The following is a 28,000-nucleotide window of genomic DNA, read 5'->3' as shown; positions in this document are numbered from 1 at the left end:
GAGGAATTGTTTCCTTCCAAATCCTTACAGGCTTGTGAAGGTGAGGCTGCATTCACTGGTCCACTTTCCTTAAGTCTCTGCAGTCAAAGTCCTCAAGGCCAGGACCCTTGGAGAGTCTGTCAGCCTCATGTTGTTGGCAGTGGTTCATTTTGAGAGATTCCAAAAACACCCACTTAAATCATTTTTTCTTTGTCTTTTCAGGAGCATCTAAAGGCCTTTGATGGTGAAATCAATGCCTTTTTGGACAATATGTTTGGACCTCGGGGTGAGTGAGCTGCTTGAGAACTCAATGTGGAAGGCACATGGTTTAGTTAGAGAGGAGGATGGTGTCCCTTCTGGTGTCTTGACAGTGGTACTTGGCATGGAGGGACTTACCCGCCCTCACCTTCGATGTCCTTCTCCCAGAAGGTGCGGAGGCGCCCCTCCCTCCTGCTCAGCCTCTCCCGGGATTCAGGCTCCGGCAGCGGGAACAGCGCGCGGTGCGCTCCTTGCCTCCGGCCGCCAGGTGGCGCTGCCTCTCAGGTCTGCTGCATCCTCTCCGCCCCGCCGCCCACCCTCCTCCCACTTCCTCACGCGCACAGTCACAGGCAGCCCTTCTGCCCTTACCTGCCCTGGGCAACTCCCTCTAAGGCAGTGTGGGCTTCATCGGCCCAGGGCCACGAGGTCGGGCTCCGCAGCTCAGCCGTCTGAGTGTCCCGATGTTTCCTCCACCACCGGTCACTCGGACCGCTGCGGGGCATCCAGATGCGTCTGCCCCTTTCTCATCATCTGTTAAGTGTCAGCTGCAATAATACTTAAGAAGCCTAAATCACAGAATGTGGTACTCTGGCTTAACACTCACCAGCATCTTCCGGCGTCCTCAGGATGAAAACCCAGTTCCTCACCGCGGACCACGCAGTCGTGTACTGTGCAGCCGCAGCTGCCTCTCCGACGCCACTGCTGCTCGAGACATCTTACTTCCTCGACATGTAGCAGTCGTTCATTTGCTGTTCCTCCCGCTAAGACCTCCGGCTCCCCAGTGTAGTCAGCTCCTCCTCATACGTCAGGTGCCGGCCTGTGAACGTTACCTTCCCCGACAGGCTTTCCCTGACCAGGATGGCAGAGATTTGCCCTCGAGAGTGGCAAATCGAAAGCCTCTCATCACGCTGTATTTCAGCCTCTGTTTATTTCCTTCATACGCTTTATTAATAGCTCTTTCTCCCACGAGGGCAGGATCCGTGACTGTTATCTCCAGGGTGTATTACAGTCCTAGGAACCTGTGAGACACCGTATTTTGCAAATAAGTGAATAAGTTTTCCACAGCACGTTTTGTTTCCCTTGAGGCTTGCTGGTTCACAAAGCTGGAAAATCTACAAGTTCTGTCCTCAGCATTATTGGGTGGGAGGGGGAGGGAAATGAGGTTCTCCTGTTTCTCAAAATCTTTAAACAGAATCACACCGAGATGATTTAGACCACTCTCCAGTTTCCATACAGGCTCCATAAATTATCCTGTGTGAATGACTGTTTATATAGTTTTAGTGAAATGGTACCGATTGTACAGAGCTTTAACATATATGTATATTCTTTCACATTGCCTTTGGTTTTCGTTTTGTCTTGTTTTCCGTTTTATCCTTGTGATGATCCTACAGGCAGGGTGGGACCTGTAGCTCGTAACCTGCTTTATGTGATGTGTTCTCTGCTGTACCGCTGTAGCAGGTAGCGTGATGATCTAACAGGCATGCGGGGCTTCTGGGTGACGGGCTTTCTACGTGACATTTGCACTAGAGCCATCAGTGTCTCTGAGCCAAGGTCATGCTGAACTTTGCCACTGGTAAGGTCACTGTGACCTGGGATGATTTCTTATTACTGTGGATGGGGATTAATTAAGGCTAGGATTGCAGTTGTCTGCTCAGCAGTGGTCATTTTTGTGGGAGTTTCCTTTGTAGCAAGCAGGTTGTGAGATTGACAGTTGACAACTGGATCAGGTGACCTCCACAGTGACAGGGAGTCTAGCCTCCAGGCCATCTAGTGCCCACTTCCCCTTTGAGGGGTGGCCCAAACTTAAATTGTCTGGCAGGCCCCCTGCTAAACCCACAGGTGTCCCCAAGCCTTTTCTGACTTTACCTACGCCACGTTGGTACCATCAAGGGAGATGGTTCTAGGCAAATACGTGACCCAGATGCAGAGCTAACATCTCAAGCCCCAAAGATAATAAATGATATAAGTATCTGGTCCCATCTTTTGGTCGGAACAGTTATGGTCTTCCCCAACAACGGCGGCAAACATTCACAGGGCTGGGACAAAAGAAAACACCAGCCTCGGGCGCTGTATTAGCTAAACGCGCTTGACTCAGTGTGTCGATCGATACACATTTGATGACTGTTCCCGTCAACTCTGCACTGAGTGGCGATAAGTTACGAGAGAGACGAGTAGAAATATAAGACGTAGTCGGGTCTCACGGAGCGTGCACTGTGGCTGGGAGGTAGAACCGTCACCTCTGAGGCAGTCGAAAAGCAAGGAAGTAAACCACGTGTGCTCGTTTCTGGGGCTGTCGTAGCAAAACCCCACAGACTGTATGGCTGGAAACACAGCAGTTTATTCTCCCACGGCTCTGGAAGTCGGGGTGTCGGCAGGGCCCTGCTCCCTCCGCGCTTCAGGGAAGCCTGTTCCTGCCTCGGCCCTCGCTGCTTTCTACTGTTGCCTTGCAGCTGCGTGGCTCCGTCTCTACCTCTGTCTCCATGGGGCCTTCTCCTCCTTGAGAGCCAGTCTGCCCTCCTTGTCAGGACGGACACTGGTCACTGAGCAGCGCCCACCGTAATCCAGTACGACCTCATCTTAACCGGTTTACGTCTGCAAAGACCCTATTTCCAAATAAAGTTATATTCACAGATACCAGGAGTTAGGACTTGAACACAGCTTTCTGGGGGACACAGTTCAACCCATAATACCATTAACAAGAGGCAGGGTAGCAGTTTAGTTCAAGTTAGTTAACTTCTTTTACCCAATTTTTCTCAATCATAAAGTGGAGATTGTACCACCTGTGTGATGGATTTATCTGTCACCTCGCCTGTGGTGATGGCATCACAGGGGTTGGCAGATGTCCAGACTCAGCAAATTGTTCACAGTAAATATGTGCAGGACTTTATCAACCACACCTCCATAAAGCTGTTAAAAATAATATCACCTGTATCATTAGCTTGTTCTGAGGATTTTAAAGAAGTTAATGTATATCCAAGGCTTTAGGACTGTGTGGGGCACAGAATCAGTGCTCCGTAAATGTTAATTATAGTAACAGCATTATAGCCATGATAACTTGTAAATTGTAAAATAACTATTTTGTCATGCAGATGAGTAGCTGTAGTTATGGAAGAGCAGTGGGGAATGGCTTCCTTCAGAGGCCAGGACCTTGATCCTGGGGGTCGAAGGACACGTAGGCTTTAGGCCGCGTGACACGTAGGATGTGGAGGTGGATGTTAGGAAGTGGCCCAGTGCGCGAAATTTATGACGGATTATTGTGAGCCAGTTGTGCCGAAGGTAATATCTGTTAGTTGCGTGAATGCTCCTCTCTCACCTTTTTATCTCTGTCAGAATAAGGAGAAGTCTTTACAGAGTAAGCGGTGGGACAGAGCTTGAGAAGGCACTTTGCTCACAGAAATGGTGCTCTGTAGGATGGGGGGTGTAGAGAAGCTGGGGGTAGATGGGGTGGCAGGGAGCAGAAAGGGGAACTGGGACCGCGGGGACCAGAGGAATCGGGAAAAGGGAGAAACCAGTTCCTACAGCTCTATTTACAGAGATCAAAAACAGCACGCAGGGGCTTCCCTGGTGGCGCAGTGGTTGAGAGTCCGCCTGCCGTTGCAGGGGACACGGGTTCGTGCCCCGGTCCGGGAAGATCCCACATGCCGTGGAGCGGCTGGGCCCGTGAGCCGTGGCCGCTGAGCCTGAGCCTGCGCGTCCAGAGCCTGTGCTCCGCAGCGGGAGAGGCCACAACAGTGAGAGGCCCGCATACCACAGGAAAAAAAAAAAAAAAAAAAAAACCGCATGCGGTTTTCATAATTCTGGGCCAAATCATTTTCTCTGTTTAAGCAACAGAAAGGAGCAGAGAACAAAAATCGTTTTGTGCCTACAGTTATTTTCTAATTACTATGTTATAGATCTACAATGTGTGTTTTACTTAGGTTTTAAAATTTTAAAGCTAAATAAACAGAGGGACACCTCTGTCCAGGTTCTTGCCTCCTGGCTGCTTGTACTTTTGGTCCACGATCAGGTTTGGGTCCCCGGTTTGATTTTCTGCTCTCGCCTCTGAATCCGAGGCTCCGCCTTTGCCGTCTGCAGCTCCTCCTACTTGCCCTTCTGTAATCCCACTGCTCTATTTGGATCAGCTGAACGCTCAGCCGTTCCTGGTTTATGCACAGTGATCCTAAGCAAATTCCAGGGAGTGCGGGTTCCAGGAATTAGGACACGCTATCATTGTGTCTGCTCTCCTGCCGACCCAAAGCTTCTCCACGGGAGGCAGCAGAAAGGTGAAATGGACGGGAGGCGGGCGTGAATTCCCAGCCACCGGAGCGCCTTCTGCAAATGCTGACGCTTTCGGAGCTGTTTTTACATCCATAAAATGGCATAATACTTCATATTTACTGAGAGTAACTACGGTAACTGTTCCAAAGTTAGACATTCAAGAACTGTGACTTCCCACCTTTATTACTTGTCCTTGTCACTCAGCGTTCAACTGAAGCCCTGTTTGCTCCACGGGCCCCTCCTTAACTATTCCAGCCCCCGCTGGTTTCTTCTTCCGAACTATAACTCAGACCCAGCTTGCTCACGCTGTGGCCTGCAGTTCCCTGTCGAACTTGGGTGAGCAAATACAGCACACGTGACCGTGTCTCCCAACTGAGCGCGTGGGGTGCCCGCGGGATTCTCACTGTGTGTTTCTTTGCAGATTCTCGAGTCAGAGGGTGGTTCCTGTTGGACTCCTACCTTCCCACCTTTTCTCTCACTGTCTTATACCTGCTTTCCATATGGCTGGGCAACAGATACATGAGGAGCAGACCTGCTCTTTCCCTCAGGGGCGTCCTCACCTTGTACAATCTTGGAATCACACTTCTCTCCGCGTACATGCTGGCAGAGGTAAGTATTTGTGTAGCCGACGCTGGGGAACAGTGACCGAGTGATTTTTAGAAGCAGTTACATCTGGCGTTCTAGAACTATCCACGGTTGCTATCAGTACTGTTCTTTAACATCTCAAGGTTCCGGTATCTGATGTTATTCCTTCCAAAAGTCCTAGAAGTCTTTGTTTCTAACTTGAATGTTTTTTAGCCCAATTTAGACCTATTTCTTTAGTCCTTAGTCTTTCATTGTAATTTAAAATCACAATTTAGGTCTGAATGGGCCTTTAAAGATCATATATAGTTTTCTTCTTCTATAGATTATGATACGGAGGCTTAGAAAAGTTAACCTGATTTGCCTGAGAACAGACAGCTGTTGAGTAACTGTTTTTTAAGTTAAATATCAAATGCAGTTAGCTTGACCGAAATGCAAATATACGTTCCCTTAAAGGATACTCCTCCCATCTCTGGGTCACTGTGTATCCTCAGGACTGGCTTCCAGAGGCCTGAGGTGACAATCCAGCTCGGCTGTGGCTCCCCACATTACATCATGTCTTCCCTGCTCCTTTATAACGTGCCAAACCTAAGTAATTTCACAAGAAAAAGAACAAGTAATGATTGCCCTGCCTATTACAACCAAAGGTTATTTTACTATAATACAAGAGAAAATCGAAAAGTGTTAAATAAATGTGCTTGAGAGAGAGAACTAAAACAGAACAGTCTTTTTGGGGAAAAGTTAGGATAAACTCATTCATATAAGTTATAAATGGCTGACAGTGGCACAGGTATTGCTGGCTTCCTGGTGTCCTTGGCTTCTAAACGAAAATAAACTCTTGCCTAGAATACAGGCCATCTCACCCATAGAGTTTAATCTGCACATTAGTCTAATATGCACCATTCTAATAATGCTTAATAACCAGTATCTAAAATGACTGTCATGAAACTCTAATTATGGAATTTGAGGCATCAGAGTGCAGGAGACAGAATTTGGGGTCAGGAAAGCCATGCTGATAGCTCTAAGGTTATGTCACATAGGTGCTCCCTGATTTACCTGACTCTAAAAGGGGAATTTCTATTTTAGGTTTCTCTGGGTAGACTTTTTAGTTCACTAGATGAGCTTGCAAGATAGTAATTTACGGAGTTAGTTTCTCCCTGTATGACAGAGTTACTCTTCCTTGGGTGGTTCCCAGAAGTGGCAGCTGCATCAGGGGAGCCGGCCTGACCATCTGTCTGCGCTGGAAGCTCTAATCCCTGCTGGAAGCAACGGCGCAGTGGAGGCAGAAGATCCGAATTCAAGTGTCAGCCTTTCGCTTTCTCTGCAACTTTGGAGGAGTTACTTAGGCTCCCTGAACCTCAGGCAGCTTAGCTTTCAAATGGAGATACGATGTCTGTCCTACTTCACTCCCTCACGAGTGTAAGGACGAATCCGTTCTGTTCAGCCTGCATTCAACGAGCACCTGCTCGGTGCAGCCCAGGGGCCACAAAGATGTTTAGACGTGGTTTCTGTGCTTGAAGAGTTCACAGGCTAGTGCAAGTAGCAGTTAGTCACTGCGGAAGGGCCTCGTTGGTCTTCAGGTGAGCCTCAGGCACCGTCAGCAGGCACAGCAGTGCAGCGTTTGGACAGCCAGGTACATGGTTTGTATTTTTTAGGGAGAAGGTTTGCGTGGAGCTCATTCTCCACCACAGGTTTCAGCTCTGGCTCGTCCAGTGGTTCTCTTTTCACACTCTTCCATCTCTGCTGTTGGTTGATTGCCTCCTAGTCCCCCAACGGCAACCTCTTTTAGGGCATAAGGTCTTCTCTTTGACGCTATGGGGAATGTTTGGTTAGACTCTGGTCAAAGGATAGCTTACCTTAACCTTGCTCACTTGTTACGTCCAGGCCAGATGTCTGCTTAGGCCAGAAAGCTGCACTAAAATTACTAACACTCTTGCAGCAAATGTGTCGAGTCCCTGCACTGTGTCAGATTGTGTCCTAGGCTCTGGAGCACAGCCTCTGCGTGTGCGAGGGAGCGATGGCTGGGGTGGGGCAGGGCAGGGCGCGGCGGCCTCTCGGAGGAGGTGATGTTTGAGCTGAGGCTGGGTGATGAGAGCAAGCCGGGCGTGCGGAGCTCTGGGGAGGCGCCGGCACAGGAGGATCGGCAAGTGTGGAGGCCTTGAGGTGCTCGAGGACCGTGGGCAGGGGCCGTGCGGCTAGGAGCTAGGACAGCGGCCGGAGGGCCGCTTCAAGGCGAGGTGGGTTGGGGGCAGGTTACATCCGGCCTTGTCAGGAATTTGGCCGTTGTTCTAAGCGTGATGAAAAGCCCCTGGAGGACTTTAACGGGGGAGTGACAGGATCTCGCTTTTTAAATAGGTTATTCTGGCTGCTACATGGAAAGTGGACTCAGTGAGTTGGGGGCAGGAATGGAGGCAGAGGGTCCGTTTAGGAGATGACTGCAGGGCTACAGTCAGCGGGCGCCAGCGGCGTGGATTCAGGTGGTGGACGTGGGGAGCGGACCCTCATCCTGTTTCGGAGCGAGTCAGTCCACACCTCCTGAAGGCTAACCCTGCTTGCCAGCCTGCTTCCCTTCTCTTCAATACGTAGGCTGGGTGGTTTCTGCCAGCCCGCCCAGCTAGGGCGTTGGGAAGGGTCCAAGGTGAGCAGATAGAGCCTCCCGCAGCCTGATGCTGACTTCTGCCATTTAGTTTGTCAGATGGTCCTGCAGAGGTGCCGTGGGGATGGGGACGGCCTGGATAGAGCTGGCGAAAGCAGAGTACAGCCTGTCCTTCCCCGCCTCTGTATCGTTACTACACAGAGTTGATCCTAGAGCCCCTGACTGCAAAACGACAGCCTGACCATAGAGGTTTTTAATCTTTTTGCCAAGTTAGGAAACTTTATTTTGAAAAAGACACACAAAAACTTACATGCACTTCTAGGTATTCCCAGATCCCCTGTGGCCCGTCACAGGTTCCCCTTTGAGAACCAGCACGTAAAGCTGTGGGGTACCTGGGGGGTGACTTGATCTGTAATAGACCCCATCAGGAAAGGTCAGTCTCCTTCACTTTCACCAGATTCACTTACCCTGATAGTCTGTACTTGTCATGACGTTAACTGAAAGGTGTTTTTGTTAGAAGGATAGAGAAGTCGATAAGGATAGTAGAGCAAAGACTTGCACAGGTTCTAGAACATTCCCAATGTTCTTAGTAGTTCATCTCTTCTTACTGTTCAGTTCATGAACATCTGTCCCTCCCTGCTCTGTTTGTGTATTGTAACAGTGCTGTACCTTTACACAGTTCTGATAAAGCAACAGAAAACTGTAGGCTTTCACGTATAATATCTCATGTAAATCAAAGCCAAAGGCCTTATATTATATTCTAGAATTTTAAGTTTCTTAGTAATAGTGGGAAAGAATGGAGAAAACTTCTTCTGTAGAATTTTCCACAAAGTTCATTTTCTTATGATGTTGTAAAAAGAATACTAGACAAGGAATTAGAAGACCTGAATCCAATCATTGTTCTACCACTACCTAGCCATGTGATTGTGAGCAAATAATCCATTCATCATATAGCGGTTGAGCACCTTCTCCGTGCCAGTCACTGGGCAAGGAACTGTAGGTGCGGAGATGAGCAAAGAAGGAGGCGTGGACTTTGTGGAGCTCTTTGTTTCTTGAGCGTAATGGGGAAAACAGACATTAATCAGTCATAATCACACAAATGTCTGGTTACCGCATCGCATCGATAAAACGGAGAAAGTGATTTAAGAACGTTTCTGAGCCCTGGTTTTCACATCTGTAAAATGGTAATAAATACATAACTCATAAAATTACTGAGATGATCAAGTAACTATTTCTATATAAGCCAATGTAACGTTTTAACATGTTAGTGTAGTTTCCTCACATTTGCTTACATTTTACTTCTACATTTTATTTGTAGAACATATGATTAGATAAATTCCTTACATAAAATAGTTTGGTGCTCAAAATGATAGCTAAATTCTGTTTTTGATGGATGTGGAGGTTAGAAGTAAATTACATTAACTAAGGATTGTAACCACTGATACATCAGTTCAACAGCAGGAATTAGATCCTTTGATATCATGTGTTTGGGGACAGGATCGAGTCAAACTCATTCTGGGAAGAACTCAGTCTTGAATAGATGCCAATCAGAAACATGAATGGGAAATTCAGTTTTCGTCCAAATTCTCACACTGACTTTTTTTTTCTCCTCTTGTTTCTTTGACAGCTTATTCTCTCCAGTTGGGAAGGAGGCTACAACTTACAGTGTCAGGATCTTACCAGTGCAGGGGAAGCCGACATCCGGGTGAGTCAACCATCTGTAACCGTTTCTCCTTCGAGATACGACGATGGAAGCTGGGGTTAGATAAGAAACGGTCTCCCGTCCTAATAGAAATGCTTACTTGGGGGACAGACTGAATGAACCATGGTGCATCCGTGCAATGGGTCCCTTTGCAAAGTGGAATGAGGATGACCGCTGTCCTGTTACAACATAATCTCCAGGATGTAGCTCAGTGGTAAAGAGCAACCTGCAGACCGTGCTTACAGTACAGTGCCTTGTGTGCAAGAAATGATAGGAATATGTGTATATTTGCTTATGTTTTTAAAAAGAAACAATGGCAGAATAAACCAAAAGCTAACAAAATGGTTTCCTTTTGGGGGAGGGAACAGGTCAGAGGGGATAGGGATGGAAGCTAGACTTCTCTGAATGTACCTTGTCTTATATTTCAGAACCAGTTGGTGTTTTTACATAATTATAAAACAAATTTTAAAAGATTACAAGGCAGCCTCCCCCCAGATATCTCGGAAATAAACTAAATTAATACACCCATATATTGAGTTGTTGACATAACCACCCAAAGAAGAATTATTTCAGGCGCCTTTAAGACAGTGTTTTGACTGCATATCCCAAGTGAGACGCATCTTAACAGCATTCAGTAACGTGGGGGGCTGCTATTACTAATAAAAATATTGGTATTGCTTGTTGTTATAGGTACACTTAGGGTAAGCTATATAATAATGCTATTGTTACAACTAGTATTTGAAACATAGAAGAAAAGAAACTAAAACTCACTAATTACAGATTCAAATTGGAAATAGCAGAATTAACTTTATTCTTTCTAAAAACAGATGTGTTTTTTAGCTCTGTGTACAGGAAAGGCCTAGTTAGTCTCTGACAACCCAGCAATGATACCAAGATTGTGCTCTCTAAATGTAATCCACCAAAAGGGTTTAGGATTCTTAGAGAGTTGGCCAGTTCCTGACTGGGGTGGGAAATGTAGATGAGAAGAATCCAGGACATCTTGTGACAGAGCAAGGAAGCTACCCAAGACCACTAGGGTCATGACAAGAAGATGTAGGCGCCACCTTAAAGGGACTCCCACGGCTAAAGGTGGGACAGTTTGAGTGTCAAAAGGAATACTGACATACTAAATTTATGAAAAACCGAGTTTAAAATGATACTAAAAAAAAGCCCTCATTGTTACCTTTTGAAGGTTGCTAGAACACCAAGAAGTTCTAGACGAAAAAATTAAAGGATGATAATCAAACATTTATCTTGCCTTTCATATGTAAGTCTCCAAATAGCTAAAGAGGAAGAGCTCTTCTCTATAAAGAGAAAAATGCATAAGTATGAAGAGAATTTGAAAATCACCATTTTGCAACTTCTAGTGAAGTAATGGATCCTAGACAGTGGTCATCTGTAAATGATGAAAGTAATGGGCCAAAGTTGAATGGAAACTTCATAATGATTAGATTAGGCTGTTAACACCCAAACTCACTGTTGATTTTGATATCAGAAGTTAGGTACCTCTTGATGTGATTCCATAGGAAGTACCCAGAACCACATCTGAAGTATGGTTGACCATTGAACTACGTGGGTTTGAATCACGCTGGTCCACTTATATGCAGACTTTTTTCAGTACTAAATACTACAGTACTGTACAGCCCGCAGACGCGGAGGAACCACGCTACAGACGGCTGGCTGTAAGTTGTACACAGATTTTCGATGTGCAGAGGGTCAGCGCCCTAACCCCTGTGTTGTTCAAGGGTCAACTGTATTCTTGCCCAAACCTTAAACCTGAATCCAGTTAAGCCCCTAACCTTTATTGCTGTTTACAGAAAATGGCGGGGGGGGGGGGTGCCGCGGGTAGAGAAACAAGTTAAACCACACGAGGAAGAAACAGTCATCCAAATCCATATTAGGAGTTCTGTACAACTGATCTAGTTTAAGAAAGAAAAGACACGAAACGAAACGAGGGAGCAGGGAAAGGGAACTGTTACTGATTAGAAGAAACTTAAGAACCACGTCAAATAAATGCAAGCTGGACCCTGATCCTGATTTAAACAAACCAATAAAAAGACACTTGAGAAAATCAGGTGGATTTGAAGGTGGACGGACTATTAGAAGATAGTAAAGATTCATTAATTTTATTAAATATTAGATAAGATAGTGTCTCACCTAATGAAACTTAAAAGATTTTGCACAGCAAAGGAAACTGTAAACAAGAGGAAAAGACACCCCTCAGAATGGGCGAACATATTTGCAAAGGAATCAATGGACAAAGGATTAATCTTCAAAATATATAAACAGCTCATGCAGCTCAATATTAAAGAAACAACCCAATCCAAAAATGGGCAGAAGACCTAAATAGACATCTCTCCAAAGAAGACATACAGATGGCCAAGAAGCACGTGAAAGGATGCTCAACATCACTAATCATTAGAGAAATGCAAATCAAAACTACAATGAGGTATCACCTCACACCAGTCAGAATGGGCATCATCAGAAAATCTACAGACAACAAATGCTGGAGAGGGTGTGGAGAAAAGGGAACCCTCTTGCACTGTTGGTGGGAATGCAGATTGATACAGCCACTATGGAGAACAGTATGGAGGTTCCTTAAAAAACTAAAAGTAGAATTACCATATGACCCAGCACTCCCACTACTGGGCATATACCCAGAGAAAACCATAATTCAAAAAGGCACATGCACCCCAATGTTCACTGCAGCACTATTTACAATAACCAGGTCATGGAAGCAACCTAAATGCTCATCGACAGACGAATGGATAAAGAAGATGTGGTGCATATATACAATGGAATATTACTCAGCCATAAAAAGGAATGAAATTGGGTCATTTGTTGAGATGTGGATGGATCTAGAGACTGTCATACAGAGTGAAGTTAAGTCAGAAAAAAAAATACCGTATATTAACGCATATATGTGGAACCTAGAAAAATGGTACAGATGAACAGGTTTGCAGGGCAGAAATAGACACACAGATGTAGAGAATGAATGTATGGACACCAACTGGGGAGGAAGGGGGTGGTAGTGGTGGTGGGATGAATTGGGAGACTGGGATTGACATATATACACTAATATGTATAAAATAGAAAACTAATAAGAACCTGCTGTATAAAAAAATAGTAAAAATTTTTTAAAAAGATAGTGTCTCGGTGGTTATATTCAAGTCTCCCCATCTATTAGAAGGTGTTATAGATAAACTGATACACTTTGTATTTGCTTATGTTACATTCCCCCTTGCCCAAAAAAAAGTGGTAGGAAACAAATTGGAATCATACTGAAAATTTTGAAGTTCAGGGATAGATACCAGAGGGTTTGCATTCCTTACTCTTCCTGCATTTGTGAATATTTGAAAATTTCCATAATAAAAACATAGGTTATTAATAAGAGGTGGTAGAAACCTTTTAATTAAAATTTTAAGATGAGCATTTTTAAACATCTTCAAAAGCTATAATACAAAAAGTAAGATGTGTAGATTTCTCTACACCTGTTTCATTTCTGTTATCACAGACTAGTACACTTTGGGATACCATACAGTTCTCTAAAAGCCACTGTTGTATGTATGTGTTTACTTATGGTTTAATTTTTTTTTTTTTTTTTTTTTTTTTTTTTGCGTTACGCGGGCCTCTCACTGTTGTGGCCTCTCCCGTTGCGGAGCACAGGCTCCGGATGCGCAGGCTCAGCGGCCATGGCTCACGGGCCCAGCTGCTCCGCGGCATGTGGGATCTGCCCGGACCGGGGCACAAACCTGTGTCCCCTGCATCGGCAGGCGGACTCTCAACCACTGCGCCACCAGGGAAGCCCTGGTTTAATAGTTTTGAAGGTTAATGATTCCCTCAAACATTTACGATGGTGCCAGCACACCTTATGAGTGTCTTCATGGGAAGTAAATAGTAGAGCATTAAATTCTAATTTCAAAGCTCCTCTTACAGTGTCTCCTCTTCTGTTTAACCGTGAGTGCTGAGAGCCCAGTGCCTTTAATGAAAGCGCCTCCCTGCGATGGGGACTGTGTGAGGGACTTGGGAGGGAAGCAAGCCCTCGCTGTGACCTGCTGGGGGTTGAAGGGCAGAGAAGCACCTGGAGTTTTCATCTTCTGAGGAAAAGACATGAAAGGCTTCATCCTAGACTGCTCTCGGGGAGCATGATGTTTAAGGGACAAAATATGAACAATAAAGGAGCAGAGAAGAATCAAAATCAGTGGAACAACGGTAGTGACCTGCCAAGCCCTGAGCGGAGGTGAAGGAGACCGTCTCCGCCTCGGAGTGACTTACAGCCTAGTGGGAAGGAGACTTGTTCATGACTGTGGTTATTGATAATAGAGGCGTAAAGTAATTTGGGACCACAGATGAAGAAGGGGATGATTCAGCCTGAGACAGGAGGCTGCGGTCACGTTCCAGAGCAAGGTGGCATTTGAGAGGAGTGCTAATAGGATGACAGGACCACGCCAGATGTGGGGTAGGGGAGGCGTGCTGGACGCATGAGAATGAGGCGTATGGGGGCAGCAGGGCTCCAGGGAGAGGAAACGACCACTTGAACAGCACACAGGATGCCCGGGGGGTGTGCTCGGAGGAGGACAGTGGACACGGCAGCCCCGCGGGCCCGCGGAGAAACTGTATGAACCGAAGAATCATAGACTTGGTTCTGTAGGTGCAGAGGAGCCGCTCGATCAGTTAATGTATTTTGGAAAGAGAATTCCTTTCACCAGAGGGGCTGGATTGTTGGGAATAAGGAAAAGCTGGAGGCAAAGACGCCAGCTGAGATGCTTTCTCGATAGTCTGGGAGCCGGACGCGCTGGTGAAGCACAAACGGGGGCGATGCAGAGGCGGGCAGCACTGCGGCGGCAGCACGCCTCACCTTGTCTTTTCCCCGTTTTACATTTCGTACAGGTAGCCGAAGTGTTATGGTGGTACTACTTCTCCAAATTAATAGAGTTCCTGGACACGATCTTTTTTGTGTTGCGGAAAAAAACCAGTCAGATTACCTTTCTTCACGTATACCATCATGCCTCTATGTTTAACATCTGGTGGTGCGTTTTGAACTGGATACCTTGTGGGCAAAGTAAGTGACGTTGTCGGTTTTTCAGTTCTGTGTGATGGGTCTCCTATACTGAGCATCGCACACCTTCAGGAGAGAGAACTGGGCCCGGCCCAGCCTGCTTGTCACAGGGGGAAGCACACCTTTGCCAGTGGCCGTTTCGTTTCTTGTCTTTTTTTTTTTTTTTTTTCTTGTGGTACGTGGGCCTCTCACTGTTGTGACCTCTCCCCTTGCGGAGCGCAGGCTCCGGACGCGCAGGCTCAGCGGCCATGGCTCACGGGCCCAGGCGCTCCGCGGCATGTGGGATCTTCCCGGACCGGGGCACGAACCCGTGTCCCCTGCATCGGCAGGCGGACTCTCAGCCACTGCGCCACCAGGGAAGCCTCGTTTCTTGTCTTTGATCCTGGCAAAATCTTTGAGTATTACGATAAATTTTAAAAATGTTTCTCTTTCCATGCACCAAATGCCCGATGGCCGGAAACCCATACCCCAGCTGGAGCAGTTTTACTTCATTAACTGCAGCTGTACATAAATACAGCACCTTCCACAGTCACCACTTAGCTGTGGTACAGGTTGAGTCACGTCAACTTTGGGGGCTTGTTTTTTTCCATTCTGAAAAATTAAAGTCACGTCACTGTGACCCACCAGAACAGTGGCTTTCAATTTTTTTTTTAACTGAGAGCTCAATAAGTAATACGTTTTATATCACAACCCAATGCCCTCATTCATATGTATACATTTTGTATGAAACAAATTTCATGAAACAGTATTCAGCCCAGCTCTGTGTGATGCACTTTATTTATTTCTCACTGTGTTGGGTCTTCATTGCTGCGCACAGGCTTTCTCTAGTTGTGGCGAGCGGGGGCTGCTCTTCATTGTGGTGTGTGTGCTTCTCATTGTGGTGGCTTCTCTCGCAGAGCATGGGCTCTAGGCGCGCGGGCTTCAGTAGTTGTGGCTCTCGGGCTCTAGAGCGCAGGCTCAGTAGTTGTGCTGCACGGGCTTCATTGTTCCGCGGCATGTAGGATCTTCCCGGACCAGGGCTCGAACCCATGTCCCCTGCGTTGGCAGGCCACCAGGGAAGGCCTGTGATGCACTTAAAAAAAAAAATTGATCTCACTTTTTCAGAAAGCTAATGACAACTCTCACTATATTGATTTCACAATTGACTGATGTGTCGGTTATATGACCTGCAGTTTGAGAAACACTGAGCTCGAGAGAACAGTACTTTTCTATTTGATATTTATTGTCTTGTACCCAAGAATTTAAAAGTATTCTGTGAAAAATCAGAACACGTAAAACTTAAAATTTTGTCCTAGGATTTAGAAGCTTGTGGAGATGGTATTTTTAAAAACCCCAAGGGTATTTGCAATACATCATTGACTGTGAAGATGCAAATTTAAACTCCAGTGTGAAGAAAAATTGTTGGGGGTGCAGCAGAGAGAAAAGAGACGCTTTCACATGCCTCCTAGACCGGCATACTCCAGTCTTGGTTATTAGGATTACAACAGACTTGCACTGTAATCAAAATATAGGCTGAAATCAATACCGCAGGACTGTTGTCAAGGTTAAGTATGTTTTACGATTATCAAGTTTCATTTATAACTAAATAAAGCATCTAAAAGTTGGTCTTGAATAATCGCTTTGTAAAGACATCGTATTTCATTCACAGGAATTCTGTGTGATGATTTCTGTTCAAGCTAGAATATTATAAAAATTAGCAACTACTCTTTTTTATTAATTGATGGAAATGAAAACTCAGGTTGGTAAAGAAACATCACTAATATTGTGCTGCCTGGTACTCTGAAACTATATTTATGTTTTCATATAAATTCACTGCCCTGACAAGCTATTCCAGCCCGTGTATGAGGACCTGGTAGATTCCTGGTGTTCCTCTTGTTTCTTATTCATTGACTTGATCTGTCTAGATTGCTAATCCAGGATTGGGAAAGCAGGCAGGAGAATTTAAATTGATTAGTTAACCACCAACATATGTGCAGTGCCTTTTAGTTTATATAGTATTATCTCATTTAACCACATCTCACTCTTAAGAGATAATTACTCTATACCTATTTTCCAGATGAGAAACAAAATTTACAAACTAGTATGTCCAAGGGGACAGAACTATTAGGAGGTCGCCTGGCTCCACAGCCTGTCTCCTCTCCCACAGGGTTGACAGCTCACAGAGGCATAGCACTCACTTTGTGCTGGGCACCATTCCGAGCCCTTTGCCTGCATTGACTGATGTCTTCCTTACGACGAGTTCCCTGTTTCCGTCTCCGGCACCTTACCTCTTGCAGCTCAGTCCTTTTGACCCTTGGTTGACCCAACCTAGAACTTAGCCCTCGCTCCTTGGTGTCCTGAAACACGATTCACCCACGTTGATGTCAGATTTCATGAAGGTGATAGCAGGGGAAGGGGAGTTCCACGGCACAGCTCAGCACAGGCGATATCCTAAAACTGGATTTTAGACATTCTTTGTTCCAGAAGTCCAGGAGGTGGCTTGGCTACTGGGAAAGTCCCATAGGCCCGCCTCTCCCCTGCCCCAGCCTCTCATCCTGCTGGGCCTTTTCTCTCCCCTGTATTCTCTTACCTTCTGCAGCATCTTCTGGTTCTAGGTTCCTGCCAGGTAGATCTTATTTACTGAACTACGAAGAGCAATACATTTTCCTGACGCTTTAGCACCCTGTCCAGCCATGAACGAAGAAGGCTCTTTCTACAATCAAAATGGCTCATCAAAGGTTTAGCTAAAGCAAAGACACTTCCTCAGATTCTGCCACCTGATTGGATGGTGGTAATGACAGAAGCAGCAAAGCCTTTGCAAATCAGGCGTTACCTGTTTGGTTGGCACTGACTGAAAACCTACCCCAGGTTAGTCCCTCTGTCTAGGTGACCTTGGGTGAATCCCCGGATAATGGCACAGGAATCAGGGTGAATTTTGTTAGTGCCATATTGTTATTTGTCTTCAATTATGATGCACAGGAAGAGTATTACTTGACAACGAACGATCGTACTTTCTAGAAGAACAGTAATTTATACTGTACTTTTCTAGGTTTCTTTGGACCCACCCTGAACAGCTTCATCCACATCCTCATGTACACTTACTATGGCCTTTCCGTGTTTCCATCTATGCGCAAGTATCTTTGGTGGAAGAAGTATCTCACGCAGGCTCAGCTGGTATGTCATCCCTCTGTCGGCTTTTCTCCATGTGAAGCATCTGCATGTCCTCAGTCCCAGCCCTGGAGGTCAGAGGCTTTTCTGTGTGTGATGAGGCTGCCTATTTTCCTCTAAAAATGGACTTTTAAGAGCAAAACCTTGTGTGTTAAAACGTCTGTGTGAATATTTTTGAAATTAATGTCTGTTAAAGCATTTTTACCTAAATGATTTCAACTGTGATTTTTCCAGGAGAAAATTAATCATGGCCAATTTTATACACTTCCTAATTTCAAACAAGATCTCTGGATAGGACGGTGGGCTGCTTCAGCGTTGTCTTGTTTGTTTTACCCCTGCACGAGGTAGGGAGTATGAGTAGTCGATTGCTAACTGCCTGAATGCAGAGTGGTTCCACCCTTGCCGCCCCTGCAGGTGCAGTTCGTGCTCACCGTCACCCACACCATGAGCGCTGTCGTGAGGCCCTGTGGCTTCCCCTTCGGCTGTCTCATCTTCCAGTCTTCTTATATGCTGACGCTGGTCATCCTGTTCTTAAACTTCTATGTTCAGGTAAGTTAAATATAAATATTCAACTGTAAAACACTAGACTGTGCACTTTTGCATTATGTATTTAATTTTACCGATTATGGTAGCACAGGCTTATTGATAAATTCAAATAACAGAGGTGCACACAGTACAGAGTGAGACCTGCATTCTCAACTCCTCTCCCTGTGTCCTCCTCACAGGATAACCACTGTTCATGGTCTGGTGGGCATTTTGTTAGACCTTTTTCAATGCATGCATGTAGTTTTATCAAAAATATGCATTCGAGGGCTTCCCTGGTGGCGCAGTGGTTGAGAGTCCGCCTGCCGATGCAGGGGACACGGGTTTGTGCCCCGGTCCGGGAAGATCCCAGATGCCGTGGAGCGGCTGGGCCCATGAGCCATGGCCACTGAGCCTGTGCGTCCAGAGCCTGTGCTCCGCAACGGGAGAGGCCGCGACAGTGAGAGGCCTGCGTACCGCAAAAAAAAAAAAAAAAAAAAAAATGCATTCGAATCATGTATTTGCACCATGCTACCGAAGTCTGCCCTCTGAAAGTTAAACACTGTGTACAGTAACACAGATCCAGGAATTCTGTATGAACGGAGGAACACATGGACTAAATGAATTTAATATTAAAAAACTGTTTCCATGCCATCTACTGTTACACTGTAGACTCAGTTTATTTGGGGGGAAGAAATTATTTTAAGGCGAACCAGTATGGAAAGGTCACACTGACTTTTTCTTGTGTCATTTTCTTTTTAACTAACAGTTTCAGTGGAAGAGATTTTCAAAATGCAATTTCAAAGCGACTGTTTTAAGAGAACCGATGGCAGTGATAACAGCACAGGCCTCACGTGGCTGTAGACTTTAAATTGCTCTCCTTTGTGGGCTGCAGAAATAGAAAGCTTCATAAGAACATAGTTTATTCAAAACAGTACTTTTGAAATTGTATTCAACTGTGTTTTCTCCTGCTTTGCTGATTTTTCAGTCTGGGTTGACCTTCAGCAAATGCATAGTGGTTTTACACAGAGGACAACTGTGGGAACTGAACTTTTGACAGCTTTTCAGCTCTTGTGTTTCTGAAACTGGACTGGCAATGCTTTGTCTTTTGTAAGAGATAAAAGTTTCCTTTGAGAATATCCAAAGAAATAACCATTGAGAGAACCAAACAAAGCCACCACCCAGCCCTGCTGCCCCCCATCCCCCCCAAAAAATGGCTCAATGTTGCAGGAAGGCTAAGGGAATCAGGCACCTTGGTGTTGAAACGTGAAGGGAATCGGTAGCCCGGCAGGGGGCAGTGGCGCTTGGAGCTGTGGCTCCATCTGCTGGTTGAGACGGAGTCTTAGTCCTTTAAAATTGAGTGTATGCTTTTCAGTGTTGACCCTTGTTGATGCCATTGCTTTAAAAAAAAAAAAAGTGGGAGGAATATGAGAGAACGCACATCAAGGCAAAATCCCAGGTTCTAGTACTTTTATTTTTTTTATTTTATTTTATTTTTTTTTTCATTTTAACATCTTTATTGGAGTATAATTGCTTTACAATGGTATGTTAGTTTCAGCTTCACAACAAAATGAATCAGTTATATATATACATATGTTCCCATATCTCTTCCCGCTTGCGTCTCCCTCCCTCCCACCCTCCCTATCCCACCCCTCCAGGCGGTCACAAAGCACTGATCTCCCTGTGCTATGCGGCTGCTTCCCACTAGCTATCTACCTTACGTTTGGTAGTGTATATATGTCCATGCCTCTCTCTCGCTTTGTCACCGTTTACCCTTCCCCCTCCCCATAGCCTCAAGTCCATTCTCTAGTAAGTCTGTGTCTTTATTTCTGTTTCACCCCTAGGTTTTTCATGACATTTTTTTTCTTAAATTCCATATATATGTGTTAGCATACGGTATTTGTCTCTCTCTTTCTGACTTACTTCACTCTGTATGACAGACTCTAGGTCTATCCACCTCATTGCAAATAGCTCAATTTCATTCCTTTTTATGGCTGAGTAATATTCCATTGTATATATGCACCACATCCTCTTTATCCATTCGTCTGTCGATGGGCATTTAGGTTGCTTCCATGACCTGGCTATTGTAAATAGTGCTACAGTGAACATTGGGGTGCATGTGCCTTTTTGAATTATGGTTTTCTCTGGGTATATGCCCAGTAGTGGGATTGCTGGGTCATATGGTAATTCTATTTTTAGTTTTTTAAGGAACCTCCATACTGTTCTCCATAGTGGCTGTACCAATTCACATTCCCACCAGCAGTCCAAGAGTGTTCCCTTTTCTCCACACCCTCTCCAGCATTTATTGTTTCTAGATTTTTTGATGATGGCCATTCTGACTGGTGTGAGGTGATACCTCATTGTAGTTTTGATTTGCATTTCTCTAATGATTAGTGATGTTGAGCATCCTTTCATGTGCTTCTTGGCCATCTGTATGTCTTCTTTGGAGAGATGTCTGTTTAGGTCTTCTGCCCATTTTTGGATTGGGTTGTTTGCTTTTTGTTATTAAGCTGCATGAGCTGCTTATAAATTTTGGAGATTAATCCTTTGTCAGTTGCTTCATTTGCAAATACTTTCTCCCATTCTGAGGGTTGTCTTTTGGTCTTGTTTATGGTTTCCTTTGCTGCGCAAAAGCTTTGAAGTTTCATTAGGTCCCATTTGTTTACTTTTGTTTTTATTTCCATTTCTCTAGGAGGTGGGTCAAAAAGGACCTTGCTGTGATTTATGTCATAGAGTGTCCTGCCTATGTTTTCCTCTAAGAGTTTGATAGTTTCTGGCCTTACATTTAGGTCTTCAATCCATTTTGAGCCTATTTTTGTGTATGGTGTTAGGGAGTGATCTAATCTCTTACTTTTACATGTAGCTGTCCAGTTTTCCAGCACCACTTATTGAAGAGGCTGTCCTTTCTCCACTGTACATTCCTGCCTCCTTTGTCAAAGATAAGGTGACCATATGTGCGTGGGTTTATCTCTGGGCTTTCTATCCTGTTCCATTGATCTATCTTTCTGTTTTTGTGCCAGTAGCATACTGTCTTGATTACTGTAGCTTTGTAGTATAGTCTGAAGTCAGGAAGCCTGATTTCTCCAGCTCTGTTTTTCGTTCTCAAGATTGCTTTGGCTATTCGGGGTCTTTTGTGTTTCCATACAAATTGTGAAATTTTTTATTCTAGTTCTGTGAAAAATGCCACTGGTAGCTTGATAGGGATTGCATTGAATCTGTAGATTGCTTTGGGTAGAGTCATTTTCACAATGTTGATTCTTCCAATCCAAGAACATGGTATATCTCTCCATCTATTTGTATCATCTTTAATTTCTTTCATCAGTGTCTTATAATTTCCTGCATACAGGTCTTTTGTCTCCTTAGGTAGGTTTATTCCTAGATATTTTATTCTTTTTGTTGCAATGGTAAATGGGAGTGTTTTGATTTCACTTTCAGATTTTTCATCCTTAGTGTATAGGAATGCCAGAGATTTCTGTGCATTAATTTTGTATCCTGCTACTTTACCAAATTCATTGATTAGCTCTAGTAGTTTTCTGGTAGCATCTTTAGGATTCTCTATGTATAGGATCATGTCATCTGCAAAGAGTGACAGCTTTACTTTTTCTTTTCCGATTTGCATTCCTTTTATTTCCTTTTCTTCTCTGATTGCTGTGGCTAAAACTTCCAAAACTATGTTGAATAAGAGTGGTGAGAGTGGGCAACCTTGTCTTGTTCCTGATCTTAGTGGAAATGCTTTCAGTTTTTCACCATTGAGGACGATGTTGGCTGTGGGTCTGTCATATATGGCCTTTATTATGTTGAGGAAAGTTCCCTCTATGCCTACTTTCTGCAGGGTTTTTATCATAAATGGGTGTTGAATTTTGTCAAAAGCTATCTCTGCATCTATTGAGATGATCATATGGTTTTTTTCCTTCAATTTGTTAATATGGTGTATCACGTTGATTGATTTGCGTATATTGAAGAATCCTTGCATTCCTGGAATAAACCCCACTTGATCATGGTGTATGATCCTTTTAATGTGCTGTTGGATTCTGTTTGCTAGTATTTTGTTGAGGATTTTTGCATCTATGTTCATCAGTGATATTGGCCTGTAGTTTTCTTTCTTTGTGACATCCTTGTCTGGTTTTGGTATCAAGGTGATGGTGGCCTCATAGAATGAATTTGGAAGTGTTCCTCCCTCTGCTATATTTTGGAAGAGTTTGAGAAGGATAGGTGTTGGCTCTTCTCTAAATGTTTGATAGAATTCGCCTGTGAAGCCATCTGGTCCTGGGCTTTTGTTTGTTGGAAGACTTTTAATCACAGTTTCAATTTCAGTGCTTGTGATTGGTCTGTTCATATTTTCTATTTCTTCCTGATTCAGTCTTGGCAGGTTGTGCCTTTCTAAGAATTTGTCCATTTCTTCCAGGTTGTCCATTTTATTGGCATAGAGTTGCTTGTAGTAATCTCTCAATATCTTGTGTATTTCTGCAGTGTCAGTTGTTAGTTCTCCTTTTTCATTTCTAATTCTATTGATTTGAGTCTTCTCCCTTTTTTTCTTGATGAGTCTGGCTAATGGTTTATCAATTTTGTTTATCCTTGCAAAGAACCAGCTTTTAGTTTTATTGATCTTTGCTATCGTTTCCTTCATTTCTTTTTCATTTATTTCTGATCTGATTTTTATGATTTCTTTCCTTCTGCTAACTTTGGGGTTTTTTTGTTCTTCTTTCTCTAATTGCTTTAGGTGCAAGGTTAGGTTGTTTATTCGAGATGTTTCCTGTTTCTTAAGGTAGGATTGTATTGCTATAAACTTCCCTCTTAGAACTGCTTTTGCTGCATCCCATAGATTTTGAGTCGTCGTGTCTCCATTGTCATTTGTTTCTAAGCATTTTTTGATTTCCTCTTTGATTTCTTCAGTGATCACTTCGTTATTAAGTAGTGTATTGTTTAGCCTCCATGTGTTTGTATTTTTTACAGATCTTTTCCTGTAATTGACATCTAGTCTCATAGCGTTGTGGTCGGAAAAGTTACTTGATACGATTTCAGTTTTCTTAAATTTACCAAGGCTTGATTTGTGACCCAAGATATGATCTATCCTGGAGAACGTTCCATGAGCACTTGAGAAAAATGTGTATTCTGTTGTTTTTGGATGGAATGTCCTATAAATATCAATTAAGTCCATCTTGTTTAATGTATCATTTAAAGCTTGTGTTTCCTTATTTATTTTCACTTTGGATGATCTGTCCATTGGTGAAAGTGGGGTGTTCAAGTCCCCTACTATGAATGTGTTACTGTCGATTTCCCCTTTTATGGCTGTCAGTATTTGCCTTATGTATTGAGGTGCTCCTATGTTGGGTGCATAAATATTTACAATTGTTATATCTTCTTCTTGGATCGATCCCTTGATCATTATGTAGTGTCCTTCTTTGTCTCTTCTAATAGTCTTTATTTTAAAGTCTATTTTGTCTGATATGAGAATTGCTACTCGAGCTTTCTTTTGGTTTCCATTTGCATGAAATACCTTTTTCCATCCCCTTACTTTCAGTCTGTATGTGTCTCTAGGTCCGAAGTGGATCTCTTGTAGACAGCAAATATATGCGTCTTGTTTTTGTATCCATTCAGCCAATCTGTGTCTTTTGGTGGGAGCATTTAGTTCATTTACATTTAAGGTAATTATTGATATGTGTGTTCCCATTCCCATTTTCTTAATTGTTTTGGGTTCGTTATTATAGGTCTTTTCCTTCTTTTGTGTTTCTTGCCTAGAGAAGTTCCTTTAGCAGTTGTTGTAGAGCTGGTTTGGTGGTGCTGAACTCCCTCAGCTTTTGCTTGTCTGTAAAGGTTTTAATTTCTCCATCAAATCTGAATGAGATCCTTGCTGGGTAGAGTAATCTTGGTTGCAGGTTTTTCTCCTTCAACACTTTCAATATGTCCTGCCACTCCCTTCTGGCTTGCAGAGTTTCTGCTGAAAGATCAGCTGTTAACCTTATGGGGATTCCCTTGTGTGTTATTTGTTGTTTTTCCCTTGCTGCTTTTAATATGTTTTCTTTGTATTTAATTTTTGACAGTTTGATTAATATGTGTCTTGGTGTGTTTCTCCTTGGATTTATCCTGTGTGGGACTCTCTGTGCTTCCTGGACTTGATTAACTATTTCCTTTCCCATATTAGGGAAGTTTTCAACTATAATCTCTTCAAATATTTTCTCAGTCCCTTTCTTTTTCTCTTCTTCTTCTGGAACCCCTATAATTCGAATGTTGGTGAGTTTAATGTTGTCCCAGAGGTCTCTGAGACTGTCCTCAGTTCTTTTCATTCTTTTCTCTTTATTCTGCTCTGCAGTAGTTATTTCCACTATTTTATCTTCCAGGTCACTTATCCATTCTTCTGCCTCAGTTATTCTGCTATTGATCCCATCTAGAGTATTTTTCATTGCATTTATTGTGTTGTTCATCATTGCTTGTTTCATCTTTAGTTCTTCTAGGTCCTTGTTAACTGATTCTTGCATTTTGTCTATTCTGTTTCCAAGATTTTGGATCATCTTTACTGTCATTAATCTGAATTCTTTTTCAGGTAGACTGCCTATTTCCTCTTCATTTGTTAGGGCTGGTGGGTTTTTATCTTGCTCCTTCATCTGCTGTGTGTTTTTCTGTCTTCTCATTTTGCTTATCTTACTGTGTTTGGGGTCTCCTTTTTGCAGGCTGAAGGTTCGTAGTTCCTGTTGTTTTTTGTGTCTGTCCCCAGTGGCTCAGGTTGGTTCAGTGGGTTGTGTAGGCTTCCTGGTGGAGGGGACTAGTGCCTGTGCTCTGGTGGATGAGGCTGGATCTTGTCTTTCTGGTGGGCGGGTCCACGTCTGGTGGTGTGTTTTGGGGTGTCTGTAGACTTATTATGATTTTGGGCAGCCTCTCTGCTAATGGGTGGGGTTGTGTTCCTGTCTTGCTAGTCGTTGAGTGAAGCTGGGTGCTGGTGTTGAGATGGAGATCTCTGGGAGATTTTCGCCGTTTGATATTATGTGGAGCTGGGAGGTCTCTTGTGGACCAGTGTCCTGAAGTTGGCTCTCCCACCTCAGAGGCACAGCACTAACTCCTGGCTGCAGCACCAAGAGCCTTTCATCCACACGGCTCCATAATTTGAATGATTCGTTGTCTATTCATGTATTCCATAGATGCAGGGTACATCAAGTTGATTGTGGAGCTTTAATCCGCTGCTTCTGAGGCTGCTGGGAGAGATTTCCCTTTCTCTTCTTTGTTCTCACAGCTCCCAGGGGCTCAGCTTTGGATTTGGCCCCGCCTGTGCGTGTAGGTTGCTGGAGGGCGTCTGTTCTTCGCTCAGACAGGACGGGGTTAAAGGAGCCGCTGATTCGGAGGCTCTGGCTCACTCAGGCCGGGGGGTAGGGAGGGTCACGGAGTGCGGGCCTGCGGCGGCAGAGGCTAACCTGAGGTGTGCTGTGCGTTCTCCTGGGGGAATTGTCCCTGGATCCCGGGACCCTGGCAGTGGCGGGCTGCACAGGCTCCCCGGAAGGCGGTGTGGATAGTGACCTGTGTTCACACACAGGCTTCTTGGTGGTGGCAGCAGCGGCCTTAGCGTCTCATGTCTGCCTCTGAGCTCCTTACTTTTAGCCGCGGCTCGCGCCCGTCTCTGGAGCTCTCTTAAGCAGCGTTCTTATTACCCTCTCCTCGTGCACCAGGAAACAGGGAAGAAAAAGTCTCTTGCCTCTTCGGTAGGTCCAGCCTTTTCCCTGGACTCCCTCCCGGCTAGCCGTGGCGCACTAGCCTCCTTCAGGCTGTGTTCACGCCGCCAACCCCAGTCCTCTCCCTGCGCTCCGACCGAAGCCCCGAGCCTCGGCTCCCAGCCCTGCCCGCCCCGTCAGGCGAGCAGACAAGCCTCTCGGCTGGTGAGTGCCGGTCGGCCCCGATCCTCTGCGCTGGAATCTCTCTGCTTTGCCCTCCGCAGCTCCCCCACTCCGCCACCCGCAGTCTCCGCCCGCGAAGGGGCTTCCTAGTGTGTGGACACTTTTCCTCCTTCGCAGCTCCCTCCCGCTGGTGCAGGACCCGTCCCTATTCTTTTGTCTCTGTTTATTTTTTTCTTTTGCCCTAACCAGGTACGTGGGGAGTTTCTTGCCTTTTGGGAGGTCTGAGGTCTTCTGCCAGCGTGCAGTGGGTGTTCAGTAGGAGTTGTTCCACGCGTAGATGTATTTCTGGTGTATCTGTGGGGAGGAAGGTGATCTCCGAGTCTTACTCTTCTGCCATCGTCCCGGAAGTCCCCATCTAGTACATTTTTTTTAAATTACATCCTTAAATAAGTCATGGGGATGTAACGTACAGCATGGTGACTTTGGTTAATAATACTGTAGTTCATATTTGAAAGTTGCTAAGAGATTAGATGTTAAAAGTTCTCATCTCAAAAACAAGAGTTCTGTACCTAGATGTGGTGATGGTAAACTAGACTTTGTGATTTCACAACACATACAAATCAAATCATGTTGTACACCTGAACTAACAATGTTGTATGTCGCCTGTACCTTGATTTTTTAAAAAGTTCAAGAAAATCATATTCTTTCCAAGTAAGCAACTAATGCAGAATAACTTGAATGCTAATCCCATAAAACTTAATACATAAATACTAACCTGATGTGGATAAGGCGAAAGAAACAACTTTTCATTGTTGGAATTCATGCATCCCTCTTGTTTTTACCCTTTTTTAACCCAAAGCTTAAAAAATGTCATATTACAAACAAGAATTCTTACTAGAAAGTTCAGTACCCAGTGAAGATCATGCACTGTTTTAGACCATATGTCACATTATAGACAAGGTCTTACTAAAAGATCCTTTTCTCTTTCTCTCTTCAACATGGACACAACCAACAGACATACCGGAAAAAGCCAATGAAGAAAGATGGGGAAGACCCACATGCAGGGCAAGAAGTTAAGAATGGCTTTTCCAAAGCCTACTTCACTGCGACAAATGGAATAACAAACAAGAAAGCACAATAAATGCTGAGTAAGACAAAGCATATATAACAGCCTAACAGATTCGCTTGTTTTAAAGCAGAGACTGAATTGAAAGTTATATATGTTTTAGCATAAACTAATTTCTTTTGAGTTTATAAATCATTTGTACTGGGAATGTATTAATATATTGCTAACAGGTTAATCTGTTGAAATGCTTCCATCAGCAGTGAGGTGACAACGCTGCAGACCTCAGAACTGGTGCGACTTCTCTCCTTCCCGCACCGACCTAACCCCTCACCAGACACTGTCTTGATAAAGCCTTCTGCACCTACAAAGCCAGGACACAGGGAGCACTGTTTCTCACAGCAAGTCTGCAAATAAGAAGTCAGAGTTTTGTTCAGATTTAAAATGTTTAAAACAAAATGTTAATTGTCTTCTAAATACAGCGTATGCTCTAATATATCTTCAGCAATAACTCTCAGTACATAAAGTAATCAGGTCCATTTGTTCCTTTACGAATCAACCCCAGAAAATACTCAAATGGTCACATAAATGGAAAACCCAGCAAAACTTTTCTCTCTCGTCGGTCTCTGGAGTGTCAAATTCCCACAACTACTCCTAATTCTCAACTTAGTGACATGGTAATAAAGTTTGTATTTTTTTTTTTTTTTTACTTTGAAGAAAAATCTTCTACCAAACCTTCACAGCTCAGGGGCTTGGGTAGAAGTAGTTCCTCAGTTTTAATTGGGTTTCTTTAATTATTCATATATTCACATCTACCTCCGATGTTAAGGTGCCCCAGGTTAGGATACAGATGCAATACTCAGTTTTAAAAGCAGGAACTGACTTGCCCGTTTCCTTTCTGACAAGGACTCGAGTCCAGTGGGCCCTTTTTCTTAGAATGGTATGTCACTGGACTATCAATAAGTCAGAATTAATGAGCATTGGGGGCAAAATAGACATTGAACTTGCGGACGAT

General features: G+C 44.3%; 2 protein-coding genes across 2 annotated transcripts in view; one reads left to right on the top strand and one right to left on the bottom strand.

Annotated features, from left to right (window-relative positions):
- The first annotated feature begins 205 nt into the window (after positions 1 to 205).
- On the top strand, positions 206 to 27,086 carry ELOVL2 (ELOVL fatty acid elongase 2). The gene is made up of 7 exons (XM_033863642.2): positions 206 to 265; positions 4,916 to 5,103; positions 9,300 to 9,377; positions 14,265 to 14,436; positions 17,462 to 17,586; positions 17,995 to 18,129; positions 26,938 to 27,086. Exons 1-7 carry the CDS (start codon positions 250 to 252, stop codon positions 27,061 to 27,063), a joined length of 840 nt encoding a protein of 279 aa, XP_033719533.2. The 5' UTR covers positions 206 to 249; the 3' UTR covers positions 27,064 to 27,086.
- Positions 20,760 to 28,000, bottom strand: part of LOC101323402 (transmembrane protein 14C) — a 177,991-nt gene continuing 170,750 nt past the window's right edge. Inside the window, exon 40 of the mRNA XM_073810327.1 lies at positions 20,760 to 27,392. The gene's annotated coding sequence lies outside the window, so the exon portion shown is untranslated. The remainder of the gene's footprint in view (positions 27,393 to 28,000) is intronic.

Source organism: Tursiops truncatus, chromosome 10 (assembly GCF_011762595.2).
Source record: "Tursiops truncatus isolate mTurTru1 chromosome 10, mTurTru1.mat.Y, whole genome shotgun sequence".
Classification (NCBI taxonomy): Eukaryota; Metazoa; Chordata; class Mammalia; order Artiodactyla; family Delphinidae; genus Tursiops; species Tursiops truncatus.
The sequence above is the reverse complement of the archived record's forward strand: the minus strand, read 5'-3'. Positions and strand labels throughout refer to the sequence as shown.

Coding starts and splice junctions, on each gene's coding strand:
- ELOVL2 (XM_033863642.2), top strand. Junction 9,378..14,264: donor CAGGGGAAGCCGACATCCGG/GTGAGTCAACCA, acceptor CATTTCGTACAG/GTAGCCGAAGTGTTATGGTG. Junction 14,437..17,461: donor CTGGATACCTTGTGGGCAAA/GTAAGTGACGTT, acceptor GTACTTTTCTAG/GTTTCTTTGGACCCACCCTG.